The 15,636-nt window shown below is 46.9% G+C and overlaps 1 protein-coding gene across 4 annotated transcripts in view; it reads right to left on the bottom strand.

Moving 5' to 3' along the window:
* SCAMP2 (secretory carrier membrane protein 2) overlaps positions 1-15,636 on the bottom strand; it is a 32,922-nt gene that overhangs the window by 3,204 nt on the left and 14,082 nt on the right. For 2 of the 4 annotated variants that reach the window (XM_081084641.1, XM_081084640.1), the window contains exons 4-7: positions 13,705-13,822; positions 13,100-13,228; positions 12,266-12,425; positions 10,622-10,723 (exon numbers count right to left, since the gene is read on the bottom strand). In XM_081084641.1, the coding sequence (XP_080940767.1) occupies positions 10,622-10,723; positions 12,266-12,425; positions 13,100-13,228; positions 13,705-13,822 (509 nt within the window). Of the gene's footprint in view, positions 1-9,611; positions 10,331-10,621; positions 10,724-12,265; positions 12,426-13,099; positions 13,229-13,704; positions 13,823-15,636 lie in introns of those variants that run through there. The other 2 variants (XM_081084643.1, XM_081084642.1) reach the window with 2 other exon arrangements.

Here is a 15,636-nt window from a genome sequence, read left to right as displayed (position 1 = left end):
TTTGTTTTTTAAATATATATTTTATTGATTTTTTACAGAGAGGAAGGGAGAGGAATAGAAAGTTAGAAACATCACTGAGAGAGAAACATCGATCAGCTGCCTCCTGCACAACCCCTACTGGGCATGTGTCCACAACCAAGGTACATGCCCTTGACCGGAATTGAACCTGGGACCTTTCAGTCCACAGGCCGATGCTCTATCCAATGAGCCAAACCGGTTAGGGCCACATTGGTTTTTATATTTAAAATATTTTTTCTTGAAAAAAAAATTTTCACTTCTAAAAACAATCTTATAAAACTTAAAAAAAAACACACACATTGGAAGAAATACACAGCAGATTAGGGGAAGCTGAGGATCAAATCAGTGAATTAGAAGACAGGGTTGAAAAAATCACTCAACCAGAGAACCAAAAAGAAAAAAACAATTAAAAGAACAGGAGGCCAGAACCAGTTTGGCTCAGTGGATAGGGCATCGGCCTGCGGATTGAAGGGTCCCCAGTTTGATTCTGTCAAGGGCATGTACTTTGGTTGCAGGCACATCCTCAGTAGGGGGTGTGCAGGAGGCGGCTGGTCGATGTTTCCCTCTCATTGATGTTTCTAACCCTCTATCTCTCTCCCTTCCTCTCTGTAAAAAACCAATAAAATATATTAAAAATAAAAAGAACAGGAGGACAGCTTAAGGGACCTGTGGGACAACATGAAACCTAACAATATTCACATAACAGGTGTGTCAGAAGAGGCAAAAAGGGAGAAAGGAATAGAGAATGTGTTTGAAGAAATAAGTATAGAAAACTTCCCTAACCTGGTAAAGGGAAAAGTCACACAAGTTTAGGAGGCACAGAGAGTTAAAAGTAAGAAGAACCCAAACAGACCCACACCCAGACATATCATAATTAATATGCCAAAAATTAAAGACAAAGACAGAATCTTAAAGGCACCAAGAGAAAAGGCAAACTATTACTTACAAAGGAGCTTCCATAAGGCTGACACCTGATTTCTGATCAGAAACTCTACAGGCCAGAAGGGAATGGCATGAAAGTACTCAAGATAATGGAAAGCAAGGATCTGAGACTAAGTTTACTATATCCAGCAAGGCGATCATTAAAAACAGACGGTCAAATAAAGAGCTTCCAAGACCAAAAAAAAAAAAAAGACTAAAGGAATACATCACCACCAACCCAGCATTACACAAAATGCTAAAGGGACTGCTGTGATGAGAAGAAATAGACAGAGAAACCTAGGCAGACAGAATTAAAATGGCAATAAGTAAGTACCTATCCTATCTAATAAAAGACAAAAAGGGTAATTGACCATACCTCCGCTACACTTCCCATTGGCTAATCAGCAAGATATGCAAATTAACTGCCAACAAAGATGGCGGCCGGCAGCCACGCAGCTGAAGTGAGCAGGAGGCTTGCTTGCTCCAGTGATGGAGGAAGCCAAGGTTCCCCACCTGCCGCCGCCCCGCTCTAAGCTCCGAAAGCAACAGCTCCGAAAGCAACAAAGTTTCAATTATAGAAGCTAAACAAACCCCAGATACCTGCTTTCAGCAGGCCGCGGCCTCAGAGCTGGGAGCGCCAGTGATGGCAACAAAGTTTCAATTATAGAAGGTAAATAAATCCCAGAATTAAAAAAAAAAGAAAAAAAGGAAAGGCTGGAAGCTTCAGTTGACCGCCAGCCTGAAAATGGCCTTCAGCCCCTCACCCAGACTGGCCAGGCACCCCAGTGGGGACGCCCACCGTGAAGGGGGTGTGGCCAGCCTGAAAACAGCCATCAGCCCCTCACCCAGGCTGGCCAGGCACTCAAGCTGGACCCCCACCCTGATCCGGGACACCCTTCAGGGCAAACCAGCTGGCCCCCACCCATGCACCAGGCCTCTAACCTATATAGTAAAAGGGTAATATGCAAACTGACCCTAACAGCAGAAAGACTGGGAATGACTGGTCACTATGACACACACTGACCACCAGGGGGCAGATGCTCAATGCAGGAGCTGCCCTCTGGTGGTCAGTGCGCTCCCACATGGGGGAGCTCTGCTCAGCCACAAGCCAGGCTGATGGCTGCCAGTACAGCAGTGGTGGTGGAAGCCTCTTCCGCCTCCTCAGCAGCGCTAAGGATGTCCGGCTGCAGCTTAGGTCTGCTCCCTGCTGGCAAGTGGACATCCCCCGAGGGCTGCCAGGCTGCCAGAGGGATGTCTGATTGCCAGCTTAGGTCCAATCCCCCGGGGAGCAGGCCTAAGCCAGCAGGTGGTCATCCCCCAAGGGGTCCCAGACTGAGAGAGGGCACAGGCCGGGCTGAGAGGACCCCCCCGTCCCCCAACAGTACACAAATTTTTGTACACCGGGCCTCTAGTCAATAATAACCTTAAATGTAAGTGGATTAAAGGCTCCAATCAAAAGACACAGGGTAGCTGAATGGATACAAACATGACCCAACTATAGGCTGTCTACAAGAGACCCACCTCAAAACAAAAGACTCACAAAGGATGAGAGTGAAGGGATGGAAAAAACTTTTCCATGCAAATGGAAAAGAAAAGAAAAAAAGTTGGGTAGCAATGCTTATATGTGACAAAATAGACTTCAAAATGAAGTCCATCACAACAGACAACAAAGGTCACTACATAATACTAAAGGGATCGATCCAACAGGAGGATATAACCCTGGGAAACATAATGTACCCAATATAGGAGCACCTAATATATAAAATAACTTCTAGAGGACTTTAAGGGAGAGACTGACAACAATACAGTCATAGTAGGGGACTTCAACACCCCTCTAACTTCACTGGATAGATTTTCCAGACAAAAAATTAACAAGGAAATAGTGACTCTAAAGGATACACTGGATCAGATGGAGTTAATTGACATTTATAGAACATTTCACCCCAAAGCTGCAGAATGTACATTATTCTCAAGTGCACATGGATCATTCACAAATATAGACCACATGTTAGGACACAAACCAAGTTTCTACAAGTCCAAGAAGATTTAAATCATATGAAGCATCTTCTCAAATCACAGTAGAATGAAATTAGAAACGAACTACAGTAAAAATACCCCAAAACACTCAAACACATGGAGGCTAAATAGCATATTATTAAACAATGAATGGTTACCAATAAGATCAAGAAAGAAATAAAGAACTTCCTGGAAACAAATTAAAGTGATCATGTAACAACCCAAAATCTCTGGAACAGCAAAAGTAGTACAGAGAGGGAAGTTCGTAGCACTAAAAGCCTACCCCCCAAAAAAAACAATAAAAATTAATAATAAACTATTTAATCCTAAAACTTAAAGAACTAGAAAGAGAACAACAAGAAAAACCCAGAGTAAGTAGGAGGGAGGAAATAATAAAGATTACAGCAGAAATAAATGACATAGAGACTAAAATTATATATATAATTATATATATATAAAATTATATATATATAAAATTATATATATATATATAAAATTATATATATATAAAATCAATGTAACCAAGAGCTGGTTCTTTGAAAGGATAAACAGAATTGATGAACTGTTAGCCAGACTCATTAAGAAACAAAGAAACTGGATCCAAATAAATAAAATCAGAAACAAAAGTAGAGAGTAACCACGGACACAACAGAAATACAAAGGATTGTAAGAAAATACTATGAATAACTGTATGCCAACAAGCTGGACAATGTGGATGAAATGGAAAAATTCCTAGAAAAATACAATCTCCCAAAACTGAATCAGAAAGAATCAGGAAACCTGAATAGGCCAATAACAACTGAAATAGAAGCAGTAATAAAAAAAACTTCCAGCAAACAAAAACCCAGGTCCGGATAGTTTCACAGGGGAATTTATCAAACATTCAAAGAACTAACACCTATACTCCTCAAGCTATTCCAAAAAATCCAAGAGGAAGGAACACTTCCAAGCTCTTTTTATGAGGCCAGCATTACCCTAATCCCAAAACTGGATAAAGACACTACAAAGAAAGAAAATTATAGGCCAATATCCCTGATGAACATAGATGCTAAAATCCTCAACAAAGTATTAGCAAATTGCATCCAGCAATATATTAAAAAGATCATACACCATGACCAAGTGGGATTTATTCCAGGGATGCAAGGCTGGTATAATATTTGCAAATCAATAAACGTGATACATCACAAATAAATTGAAAGACAAAAATCACATGATCATATCAATAGACTCAGAAAAGGCATTCAACAAAATTCAACACCCATTTTTGATAAAAACTCTCAGCAAAGTGGAAATAGAGGGCACATATCTCAACATGATGAGGCCATATATGACAAACCTACAGCAAATATCACACTCAATGGGCAAAAACTAAAACCATTTCCCCTAAGAACAGGAACAAGACAGGGATGTCTGCTTTCACCATTCTTATTCAACACCAGAGGGCCAGTACATGACATTCGTTCGTTCAGTTGGGGAGGAGGGGGGGAAAGTGTCCCTCAGCCTAGCCTGCGCCCTCTTGCAGTCTGGGATCCCTTAGGGGATGTCCACCTGCTGGGAACACAGCTCAGCCAGAAGACGGGTTCACTGTTCCTTAGCGCTTTCTCGGACACGGGAGAGATTCCCACCACCACGGCTGTGCTCACCAGCTCTGAGCCCACTGGAGAGCCAGGCTTCTGGCTGAGTGGCGCCCCCCCTGTAGGAACGCACTGACCACCAGGGGGCAGCTCCTGTGTTGAGCATCTGCCCCCTGGTGGTCAGTGTGCATCATAGCAACCAGTCATTCTGCCATTTGGTCAATTTGCATCTTAGCCTTTTATTATATAGGACTAGAGGCCCGGTGCACAAAAATTTGTGCATTCGGGGGGGAGGTGGGGTCTCTCAGCCCGGCCTGTGCCCTCTCGCAGTCTGGGACCCCTCAAGAGATAACGACCTGCTGGCTTAGGCCTGCTCCCGGGTGGCAGAGGGCAGGCCTAATCCCTAGGTGCAGCCCCTGGTCGGGCTCAGAGCAGGGCCGATTAGGGAGTTGGGGCGCCGCCCCCTGTCATGCACAGAGCAGGGCGGATTGGGAGGTTGCAATGCCACCCTCAGTCACGCTCAGAGTAGGGCCGATTGGGGGGTTGGGGCACTGCCCCGTCACACTCAAGGCAGGGTGTCGATGGGGAGGTTGCGGCGCCACCCCGTCACGCACAGAGCAGGGCCAATCAGGGAGTTGGGGCACTGCCCCCTGTCACTCACAGAGCAAGGCCCATCAGAGGGTTGGGGAGCTCCCCCCTGTCACACACAGAGCAGGGGCGATCAGGGGGTTGAGGAGCTCCCCCGTCACTCACAGAGTAAGGCCAATAGGGGAGTTGGGGCACTGCCCCCTATCACACACAGAGCAGGGCGGATCAGGGGGTTGGGGCGCCTCCCTCTATCACCCACAGAGCAGGGCCAATCAGAGGGTTGGGTCGTCGCCCCTGTCACACTCAGGGCAGGGCCGATGGGGAGGTTATGGCTCTACCCCATCACATACAGAGCAGGGCCCGTGGCGGGGGAGGGGTTGGGGCGCCGCCCTCTATCACCCACAGAGCAGGGCCGATCAGGGGGTTGGGGCGCCACCACTGTCACACTCAGGGCAGGGCCGATGGGGAGGTTATGGCTCTACCCCGTCACACACAGAGCAGGGCCCGTGGGGTGGGGGGGTTGGGGCGCCACACCCTGTCACACACAGAGCCGCAGGGCGATCAGGGGGTTGGGGAGCTCCCCCCTATCAGGCACAGAGCAGGGCCGATCAGGGGGTTGGGGCGCCTTCCCCTGTCACGAACAGAGCAGGGCAGATAGGGAGGTTGTGGCCCCGCCCCCTGTCACACACAGAGCCACAGGGCGATCAGGGGGTTGGGGCGCTGCCCCCTGTCACGCTGATCCCGGTGCCAGGAGGCCTCGCAAGCTCCGCTGATCCCGGTGCTGGGAGGCATATTACCCTTTTACTATATAGAATAGAGGCCTGGTGCACGAGTGGGGGCCGGCTGGTTTGCCCTGAAGGGTGTCCTGGATCAGGGTGGGGGTCCCCACTGGGGTGCCTGGCCAGCCTGGGTGAGGGGATGATGGCTGTTTGCAGCTGGTCACACACCCTTCAGGGTGGGGGTCCCCACTGGGGTGCCTGGCTAGTCTGGGTGAGGGGCTGAGGGCTGTTTTCAGGCTGGGACTGAAGCTCCCAACTGCTCCTTTTTTTCTTTTTTTCTTTTTTTCTGGTCCAGCTTTAGCTCTGAGGCTCCAGCTCTTAGGCCTCTGCTGCTGAAAGAAGGTATCTGGTTTGTTTCAGTTCTATAATCGAAACTCTGTATCAATTCCAGCTCTGAGATCCTGGCTCCCTGAAAGCAGGTTTCTGGGGTTTTGTTTAGCTTCTATATTTATTACAATGTTTTTTAAACTGCAGGCTCAGAGGCTGGCAAGGCAGGAGGGGAACGTTGGTTTCCTCCGTCACTGAAGCAAGCAAGCCTCATGTTAGTTTCAAGCTTCCTGGCTGCCGGCTGCCATCTTGGCTGGCAGTTAATTTGCATATCTCGCTGATTAGCCAATGGGAAGGGTAGCGGTCGTACGCCAATTACCACGTTTCTCTTTTATTAGATAGGATAGTACTGGAAGTCCTAGCCACAGCAATCAGACAAGAAGAAGAAATAAAAGGCATCCAAATTGGAAAGGAGGAAGTAAAACTCCCATTATTCGCAGATGACATGATATTGTACATAGAAAACCCTGAAGACTCCACCAAAACACTACTAGATTTAATAAATGAATTTGACAACGTAGCAGGATACAAAATCAACACCCAAAAATCGATGGTTTTTTATACACCAATAATAAATTCTCAGCAAGAGAAACTAAGCAAACACTTCCATTTACAATTGCAACAAAAAAAATTATGACACTTAGGAATAAACTTAACCAAGGAGGCAAAAGACCTGTTCTCAGAAAACTATAGGAAGTTGAAAAAAGAGATAGAAGAAGATATGAACAACTGAAAGAATATTCCGTGTTCATGAGCTGGTAGAATTAACATCATTTAAATGTCCATACTACCCAAGGCAATCTACAGATTCAATGCAATCCCTATTAAAATACCAACAGCATATCTCTCAGGTCTAGAACAAATACTCCAAAAATTTATATGGAACCAAAAGACCCCGAATAGCTGTAGCAATCGTGAGAAAGAAGAACAAAGTTGGAGGAATCACAATATCAGATATCAAGTTATACTACAAAGCCACCCTAATCACAACAGCCTGGTACTGGCACAAGAGGAGGCATATAGATCAATGGAACAGAACAGAGACCCCAGAAATCAACCCAAGCCAATACACTCACTTAATACTTGACAAAGGAGGCAAGAGCATACAATGGAGTCAAGAGAGTCTCTTCAATAAGTGATGTTGGGAAAATTGGGTAGGTATTTGCAAAAAAAATGAAACTAGATCACCAACTTATACCATATACAAGGATAAACTCAAAATGGGTAAAAGACTTAAAAGTAAGACGTGAAACCATAAAAGTCCTAGAAGAAACCATAGGCACCAAAATCTCAGACATCTCTCATAGCAATATGTTTACCAATACATCTCCTAGGGCAGTGGTCGGCAAACAATGGCTCGCGAGCCACATGGGGCTCTTTGGCCCCTTGAGTGTGGCTCTTCCACAAAATACCACAAAATACCACGTGCGGGCACGCACGTACAGTGCGACTGAAACTTTGTGGCCCATGTGCAGAAGTTGGTTTTCGGAAAGGAGATAGACGAAACAAGTATACAAGACGAGTGTGGATGGGAGAGTTGGAAGGGATCGACCTCAGCGAACGTACCTCAATCAGATTGAGGACGTTTTTAGCAAAGGCCAGCTTAGGAGTACCTTAATTAAGTTAATGACAATGTACCTGCCTATATAGTTTAATTTTTAAAAAGTTGGCTCTCAAAAGAAATTTCAATCGTTGTACTGTTGATATTTGGCTCTGTTGACTAATGAGTTTGCTGACCACTGTCCTAGGGCAAAGGAAACTAAGGAGAAAATAAACAAATGGGACTATATCAAAAGAAAAAGCTTCTACACAACAGAAGAAACCATCAACAGCCCTAGCTAGTTTGGCTCAGTGAATAGAGCATCGGCCTGCGGACTGAAGGGTCCCAGGTTTGAGTCCACTCAAGGGCACATGCCCTGGTTGCAGCTCGATCCCCAGTAGGAGGCGTGCAGGAGGCAGCCAATCAATGACTCTCTCTCATTATTGATGTTTCTCTCTCTCTCTCCCTCTTCCTTCCTCTCTGAAATCAATAAAAATAAAAAAATAAACCATCAACAAAATGAAAAGAGTCCCATTGTATGGGAAAATACATTTGGCAGTTATACATCTGATAAAGGGTTAATATCCAAAATATATAAGGAACTCCTACAACTTAACAAAAAGAAGACAGACAATCCAATTAAAAAATGGGCAAAGGACCTAAACACTTCTCCAAAGTGGATATACAGATGGCCAAAAGGCATATGAAAAAATCCTCAAAGATCAGCAGAGAGATGCAAATTAAAATGTCAATGAGGTATCACCTTACACCTGTCAGAATGGCTACCATCAACAAATCAACAAATGACAAGTGCTGAGGAGGATGTGGAGAAAAGGGAACCCTAGTGCACTGCTGGTGGGAATACAGACTGGTGCAGCCACTGTGGAAAACAGTATGGAGTTTCCTCATATGGAACTGCCTTTTGACCCAGTGATCCCACTTCTAGGAATATATCCTAAGAAACCCAAAACACCAATCAGAAAGAACAGCTAAGATCTGAAAACAGCCCAAGAGCCCATCAGTGGATGAGTGGATAAAAAAGCTATGGTAAATTTATACCATGGAATACTTAGGCAGCTGTAAAAAAAAAAAAAAAAAAAAAAAAAAAATTTCTTACCCTTTGAGACAGCAAAGGGGGGACCTGGAGAGTATCATGCTAAGTGAACTAAGTTAGTCAGAGAAAGACAAGTATCACATGATATATGGAATCTACTTAACAAAATAAACTAATGAATGGAATGGATCCAGAGACATGGAAGCATTGAACAGAGTGGGGAATCTCTCGGAGGGAAGGCAGGGAAGGGTGTGTGGGTGGGAGGTAATCAACCAAAGATCTTGTATGCACATATGTGTAACCCATGGACGCAAACAATAAGGGCCTGGGGTGGAGGGCAGGGGTAGCATGGAGGGGGTCAATGTAATACTTTCAACAATGAAGATTTTTAAAAAAGAACTCATAAAAAAATGGTGCTGGGACAACTGGATATCCACATGCAAAACAATTAAGTTGGATTCCTTACTTCAAAAATTAATTCAAGCCAAAAACGGTTTAGCTTGGTGGTAGAGCGTCGGCCTGTGGACTGAAGGGTCCTGGGTTCGATTCCGGTCAAGGGCATATACCTTGGTTGCGGGCACATCCCCAGTGGGAGGTGTGCAGGGGGCAGCTGGTCGATGTTTCTCTCTCATCAATGTTTCTAACTCTCTATCTCTCTCCCTTCCTCTCTGTAAAAAATCAATAAAAATATTTTTTAAAAAAATTAATTCAAAATGGATCAATGACCTAATAATAACTCAAACGATAAAACTTAGAAGAAAACAGAGGTATCTTTTAAAATGGTCTAACTGGTACATAAAATGGTATATTTTATTTTATGCGTATTTTACAATCAAAACACAGTGTTAGGAGGTGAGATGAGAAAGATATTGGGAGGCTGGAGGCTGCAGAACTCATCCAGGTAGACCTAGGCAGGGCAGTGAGGGGCACAGTCATCCCTGTCCTGGGTGCAAACAGCCGTTATTAATCATAGCCTTGCAACCAGGATCTCACTTAGGGTAATGAGTAATGTAATTGGGTCACCATATACAGACAAAAGGGGTAGGTTATAAACATGGTGAGAAGGAAGAGGGGTGGTAGAAAGGCAGTGTGCACTTGGCTCTGAGTTCAAGGTGATTCAGCCCCTCCCTACTGCTCTGTACTTGCCAGCTCCACTGGAGAGATGAGACCAAAATAGTGCAGCCCTTCCAGGCTCAGGCTTTTAGCCAAGTGCCAGCCTGACCTTTCTGTAATGTTTCCTGTGCACTGAGGCAGAAAGGAAAACATCAACCATCGGCTTTTATTTCTGAAACTAATATTGAGTGGAGGACTGTAGCACCCAGGAAACTCAAGCCAGCTGTCTGCTCCAAGAGAGCAGCCAGAGGAGCCACCCAGGAGAGGCTAGGGCTCCATCTCCTTAGGTTATAGGGCCTCCAGGAAAGTCACAGCTCAGGGTCTGCAAAGACCAGGGCATCCATCAGCAGCTGCCCAAACCCAAGGGCATGTGTGGAACCTGTGGAAGTAGCACCAGCTTCTAGGAGGGTGTGATAAGAGAAAAGGAAGAGGCTGTAATCCAGTGTAGGACACAGCCTGGTAGCCTAAGGATTCAAGCCATGTTCACCCCAGAAAGTGGTGAACAAGGCAAGACAGTGAGTGGCTACTGATAAAGAACTAGAGAGGGGACTTGAAGACAGATCCAAGCTGGCCCAGTTACCACTCTCCCTGCTATGGTGGAAGAGGGGCCCTCAGAGGCTGGCAAATAGGGCAAGAGAGGCTGAGTTGAGCCTCCAAAGAACAGTTCCCTCTGTACTGCCCCAGATCTCACCTGTCCCCCAGGTTAGGGATGCCGACCAACTGGATGACATAGATCCCTATTTGACAAAAAAATACAAAGAAGAACACGAAGAAGCTGAAAGAGTTGTCCGACCTGTGGAGAGAAGGGGGAAACCAGAAGTCACAAAAGGGCTTGGGGCTCATCCCAGCATTCCTCATATGGTCTGACACTCCTCCTCACCAGAAGCCAGAGGCAGAATAGGGGGGAGTAAACAGAGCACCAGAGACTCGGTCACACTGTCTACAAACCCACAAACTGTAATCAGAAAGGGCTTGCCTTTCACTGCCTTCCAATCTAAGGGGACAATACTTAATCCCTTCCTCAAAGAACGAATGAAGTTAATTCACCAAAGGACAATAGAAAGAGTGTAACAGTCCATCTTCCGGAGTACTGATCTGCATTTCATAACAGGGAAGAAAATCTAAGTCAAAGGTATAAACCTCTAATAATAAAACTGTAGGCCTGAGTGGCAGGAAAGGTATTTGGGAAGTAGAAGACACTAGACAAAACTGGTGTTTTGAGCACCTCCATTTCCATGTCCATGAGGGCTAGAATACAGTGAGGGTTCAAGTCCTCCCTGCTGAGTGCATCCCAGCCCTGAAAGCATCCGCTCTGAGGCACAATTCCAAAAGCCCTAAGGGTCTGTAAAGTGGATCCATTAAAGTCCACAGAATCTATTCTCGGCCAGCTGGTCAAATACTGGCATTTATCGATGCTCCACAGTTACTAGGAAAGTAAAGGGAGGGGCATAAGTAAGCATGGAGAGATAAGCTATTAAGAGCGTAACTCAGAGTCTGACTCTATCATAGAATATCCTAGAGCAGCCGTGGGCAAACTATGGCCCGCGGGCTGGATCCGGCCAGTTTGAAATGAATAAAACTAAAAAAAAAAGACCGTACCCTTTTATGTAATGATGTTTACTTTGAATTTATATTAGTTCACACAAACACTCCATCCATGCTTTTGTTCCGGCCCTCCGGTCCAGTTTAAGAACCCATTGTGGCCCTAGAGTCAAAAAGTTTGCCCACCCCTGTCCTAGAGCAACAATTTTCAACCTTTTTCATATCATGGTACACATAAACTACTAAAATTCTGTGGCACAACAAAAATATACTTTTTGCCAATCTGACAAAAAATAGGTATACTTTTGATTCATTCACACTGAACAGCTACTGTGTCTGCTGCTGTCATTTTTTTATTTGACAATCTAAGGGAAAAGAGGTCAGTGCCCATGACTAAACAGTCAAGTACTGCATGTTTTAAAATGCTTGCAGCACACCGGTTGAAAATCGCTGCCCTAGAACCTTGGAAGGGAGCTGAGGAAGTCCCTTCCTCTTCCCAGTGACTGAAATCCTCCTGCACCAAACAGACTGGGTGCAGTGGAAGGACAAGTAAGGCTCGTGCTCCCCTCTCTAGGTCTTTCCTGCTCCAAGAAGAGGGCCCAAAACAGACCTTAGGTACAACTGAGGAAAATGGCTCCTGATCCCTGCCAACTCTGGCTGTGGGTGGGAATGGGAAGTGAATTTCCCATGATCTATTCTGCTCTGACTGGAATGGGATCCTAGGGCTCATGGCCTTGGCTTGCTACCTGGGATGCCAGCATTATACTCCCCCCCTTGTCCCATCCCCACTCACCTGAAGGCCTTATAGATGGGTCGGTACCAACAAAGGAAGGCACAGGGGGTGAAGATCACGAACCACAGGATTGAGAGGCCAAAGTCTACTCCCTTGCTGCTGTCGACTAAGAACCAGGCCAGGCAGGCAAGCAGGTTCAGAAACAGAGTCACTGAATGCACTGTGGAAGGGGGGGAGACAGACGTGGGCTGGTGCCAAGGTGGCTGAAGGGCTCCCAGATATGTCAAACTATCCCCTAGAGAGGAGATGAGGTCCATGCTGTCAGGGCAGCTGCAGCAAAAGTAGAGGACCTCGGTCTATACCCAGGCAGGGCTAGCTCCTGTCCTTGCTTTTCTGGGACCTCAAAACCAGGGACCAAACCAAGCTCCTCAGAGGTGATGGGACAGCCCAGGTATCTAAGGGGTGGCCATGGAAAGGGCGCAGACCCAATAACTGATCCTTGGGGAATGGAGTCCTTCTCTAAGCAATTCTTTTCCCTGGCCCTGGATGGTCCACAGGATAGCAACAGGGAGTCTTTTATCCTCACTTCTAGGAGCCCAAGGGTCTGTGGAGAGGGAAAGCCTCCACCGAAGGAGAACCTTTTAGTGCAATGAGCGCCCCAAGAACTCAGAAGACTCCAGCTAGTCTCACCCTACTTGATGCATGGTCTGCACTCACCCTTGAGAGGAAGCAGTCTTCAGAGGGCCAATTATGTAGGCAAAGATCCCCACCCCAGCCCAACCAGCACTGAGAAAGGCTGGAGTCTTCCAGGGAGGAGCAGCCAGAGCATAGACAAGGATCTCAAGACACAGTCCATTTCAGCCCTAAGCTCAGAGGTGCAGGAGCTGGACTCACACATCCAGAGATAGTAGAGCATCTTGCATATTCGCTGGTAGTCAGCAGGGATCTCTGTGGAGAAGTCTTGATAGAAGCAGGGCTTGACAGGGCACCACAAAGGCAGAGGCGGCCAATTGTTCTCTCTCACTGTGTAGAAGGAGATAACAAGATGAGGCCCAGCTTATGGGCCAATTCAGGACCTCCAGAGGGGCATCAACAAGTGGGGTTCAGGGTATTCATGGATATAAAGTAGGAAGGAAAAAGGATGATAGGACATAAACACCCACACGATCAGTGCAAGATAATGGACCCCAAATGTACTGGGAAACACAGAGCTAAACAGCCTAAGTGATTATTTTTTTGAACAGCCTATAACCAAGGAATAGTGGGGCCAGTGCCCCCATTCTTATCCAACAGCTGAAAAGGAATGCAGAAATAATCTACACCCATTAAGGTTACACTACAGGTCTCCTGACTTCCACTTACTGCTCTTCCCAGGACCAACACCATTCTAAGATGATCAGGAGCTCAGCAAAGAGCTGAGGCTGCCCCAGGAACAAGCAGGCTGAGGGAACTCTCCTGCACCAGGACGGGAACCCAGGACCTAGTGTGGCCTCCCTTACCATGTAAGTTGGCCACAGTGTTCTGCAACTCCCGCTCTTTTCGTTCTAGCTCGGCCGCTTTCCTGTCCAGTTCTTCCTGCTGCCGGAGTAGGCTTGCCTGGGCTGCAGAGGCCACAGCCTGGAGCGAAAAGGGAAGTGGAAGGCAACCAAACATGAGAGACAGAGAAACAGTGTTGGCCTGACAGGAAGTCACAGGGCCCGTGCCCCATGCAGGGAGAGCCAGCTGGGAGTCCCAGGGGTAGTCCCACCCCCTCCAATGTCTTGGGCACCTGAGACCACCAAAGAGAGGCCAAGGGACCTGTCCCCTACTGCTCTTAAAACACCTCTGTGGCCCCTTTGCCATTATCAGGGTTCTCCTCTCCCCTTCATTCTGAAACTTGAGATAAGAGAACCATCCTCCATACTGTAGTCCAGGCCAAGTTCAATTACATTGACCTTTGGGGTGATAGCAAAGGGCAGAAGGCGTCACAACAGACTGTCCTGTAGTCAGAAACCCAGAGACCTAAGCCTCACTTGAGAGCCTGGAGGGCGTGTGTGTGAAGGGAAACAGTGCAAACCTGCCAGAGTGAGTGGGATGGGGAAGCATTTGAGGCCATACTGTGTACCTGGAACCAGAGGGATGTATATTCAAGCACCTGCACCTACTCCATTCCCAGGAACTGCCCCCTGAGGTCCACCGGAACTGTTACTGGCTACATCCCAGTACAGCCCCTTAAGGTTGGCCCTGCTCTGCCTGGCTTTGATGGTGTGCAGAGTCAAAGCTTTATCCCCTCTCCAGGCAAAGCAACGCCTCTGAGTGAAGCAGCTAGAGGATTCTACGTGAGGCTGAGCAGAGCTGGGTCCAGAGTTCCAGCGCAGAGCCCAGTTCCTCCAGAAGGCTACAGTCCTTTTTAGGGAGCAAATACCAAGCTGGTCATCTCACAGGATAATAAGCCAGGCATATGTGTACATACATATGTGTGTTCTCTATCTCTCCAAAATGAGTTCTCCAAAGAGCTAAGGCTACCTTCAGGAGGTAAATTTCAGGCACTAGGGGTAGAAGCAGGAGCAGAATTGACCACGGTGAGGGTCTTAGCCTATTTCTCCAAGTCTGTGACTTCAGTTGAGCTGGACCCAGGACCCACCACCCAGCTGAACAAGAAAGTCTCTGCCTCTAAGCCTTGCCTCACAGCATTCTAGGCCATGGGTGGGGCCCAGGATCCCAGGATTCCAGGATTCCATGCAGGGGCAGCACTTGCAGAGTAAGTCCGGCCAAATGACAGGAGCAGCCTGGGGCCCACTAGAATCCAGGCATCTTGCCCTCACTCACGCTCACCTATACTTTGCCTACCTTTGGAAGCTTTTGCATGTAGCTGTCTCTGAGAATACTATCTCCTCCTAGTAGCATCTGCCTCTCTGAGAGCTCGCTCACTGCCAGGAAACTGGTAGGCAGGAACTTGCTGGCCTGTCTAAGGAGGAGCTGCAACATACAACTCCACTGAGGATCATGCTCACCAGGGGCAGCGAGGAGCGTGGGGTAAACAGTGAGGCAAGGGACAGAGGGTTGGGTACCAAGCAGACAAGATTCACGGTATTTGGTGAAGGGACAAAGAAAAATAAGAAGGAAGACAGGAATAAATAAGGTTAGGAAAAAAAAAAAAAGATATATTCCGGGCCCTGAGTAAAAAAAGGCCTCAGGTGGATCTGGAATGGCATGAGGGGCAATGCTCTGTCTGAAGATACCCAGAAGCCCAGCCTGGTGAGTAGGGCTTATTTTTTTGGTGCTGGCAGTGAGGTGGTGGTGGTGGGGGGGGGGGGGGGGTGAGGGTTTATGTGAGGAGACCCTCCACATGCAAGTGACAAACTCCAAAGAGATTATTAAGAGGCCCTTGAAGGGAAGCCAGAGAATAAGACCCTCCCCCTGCCCACCCCGATCTCAGGATTCAGCTACTA

Source organism: Myotis nattereri (assembly GCF_964212035.1).
Source record: "Myotis nattereri genome assembly, chromosome: 1".
NCBI classification, from domain to species: domain Eukaryota; kingdom Metazoa; phylum Chordata; class Mammalia; order Chiroptera; family Vespertilionidae; genus Myotis; species Myotis nattereri.
This window is presented reverse-complemented; position numbering and strand designations above follow the sequence as displayed.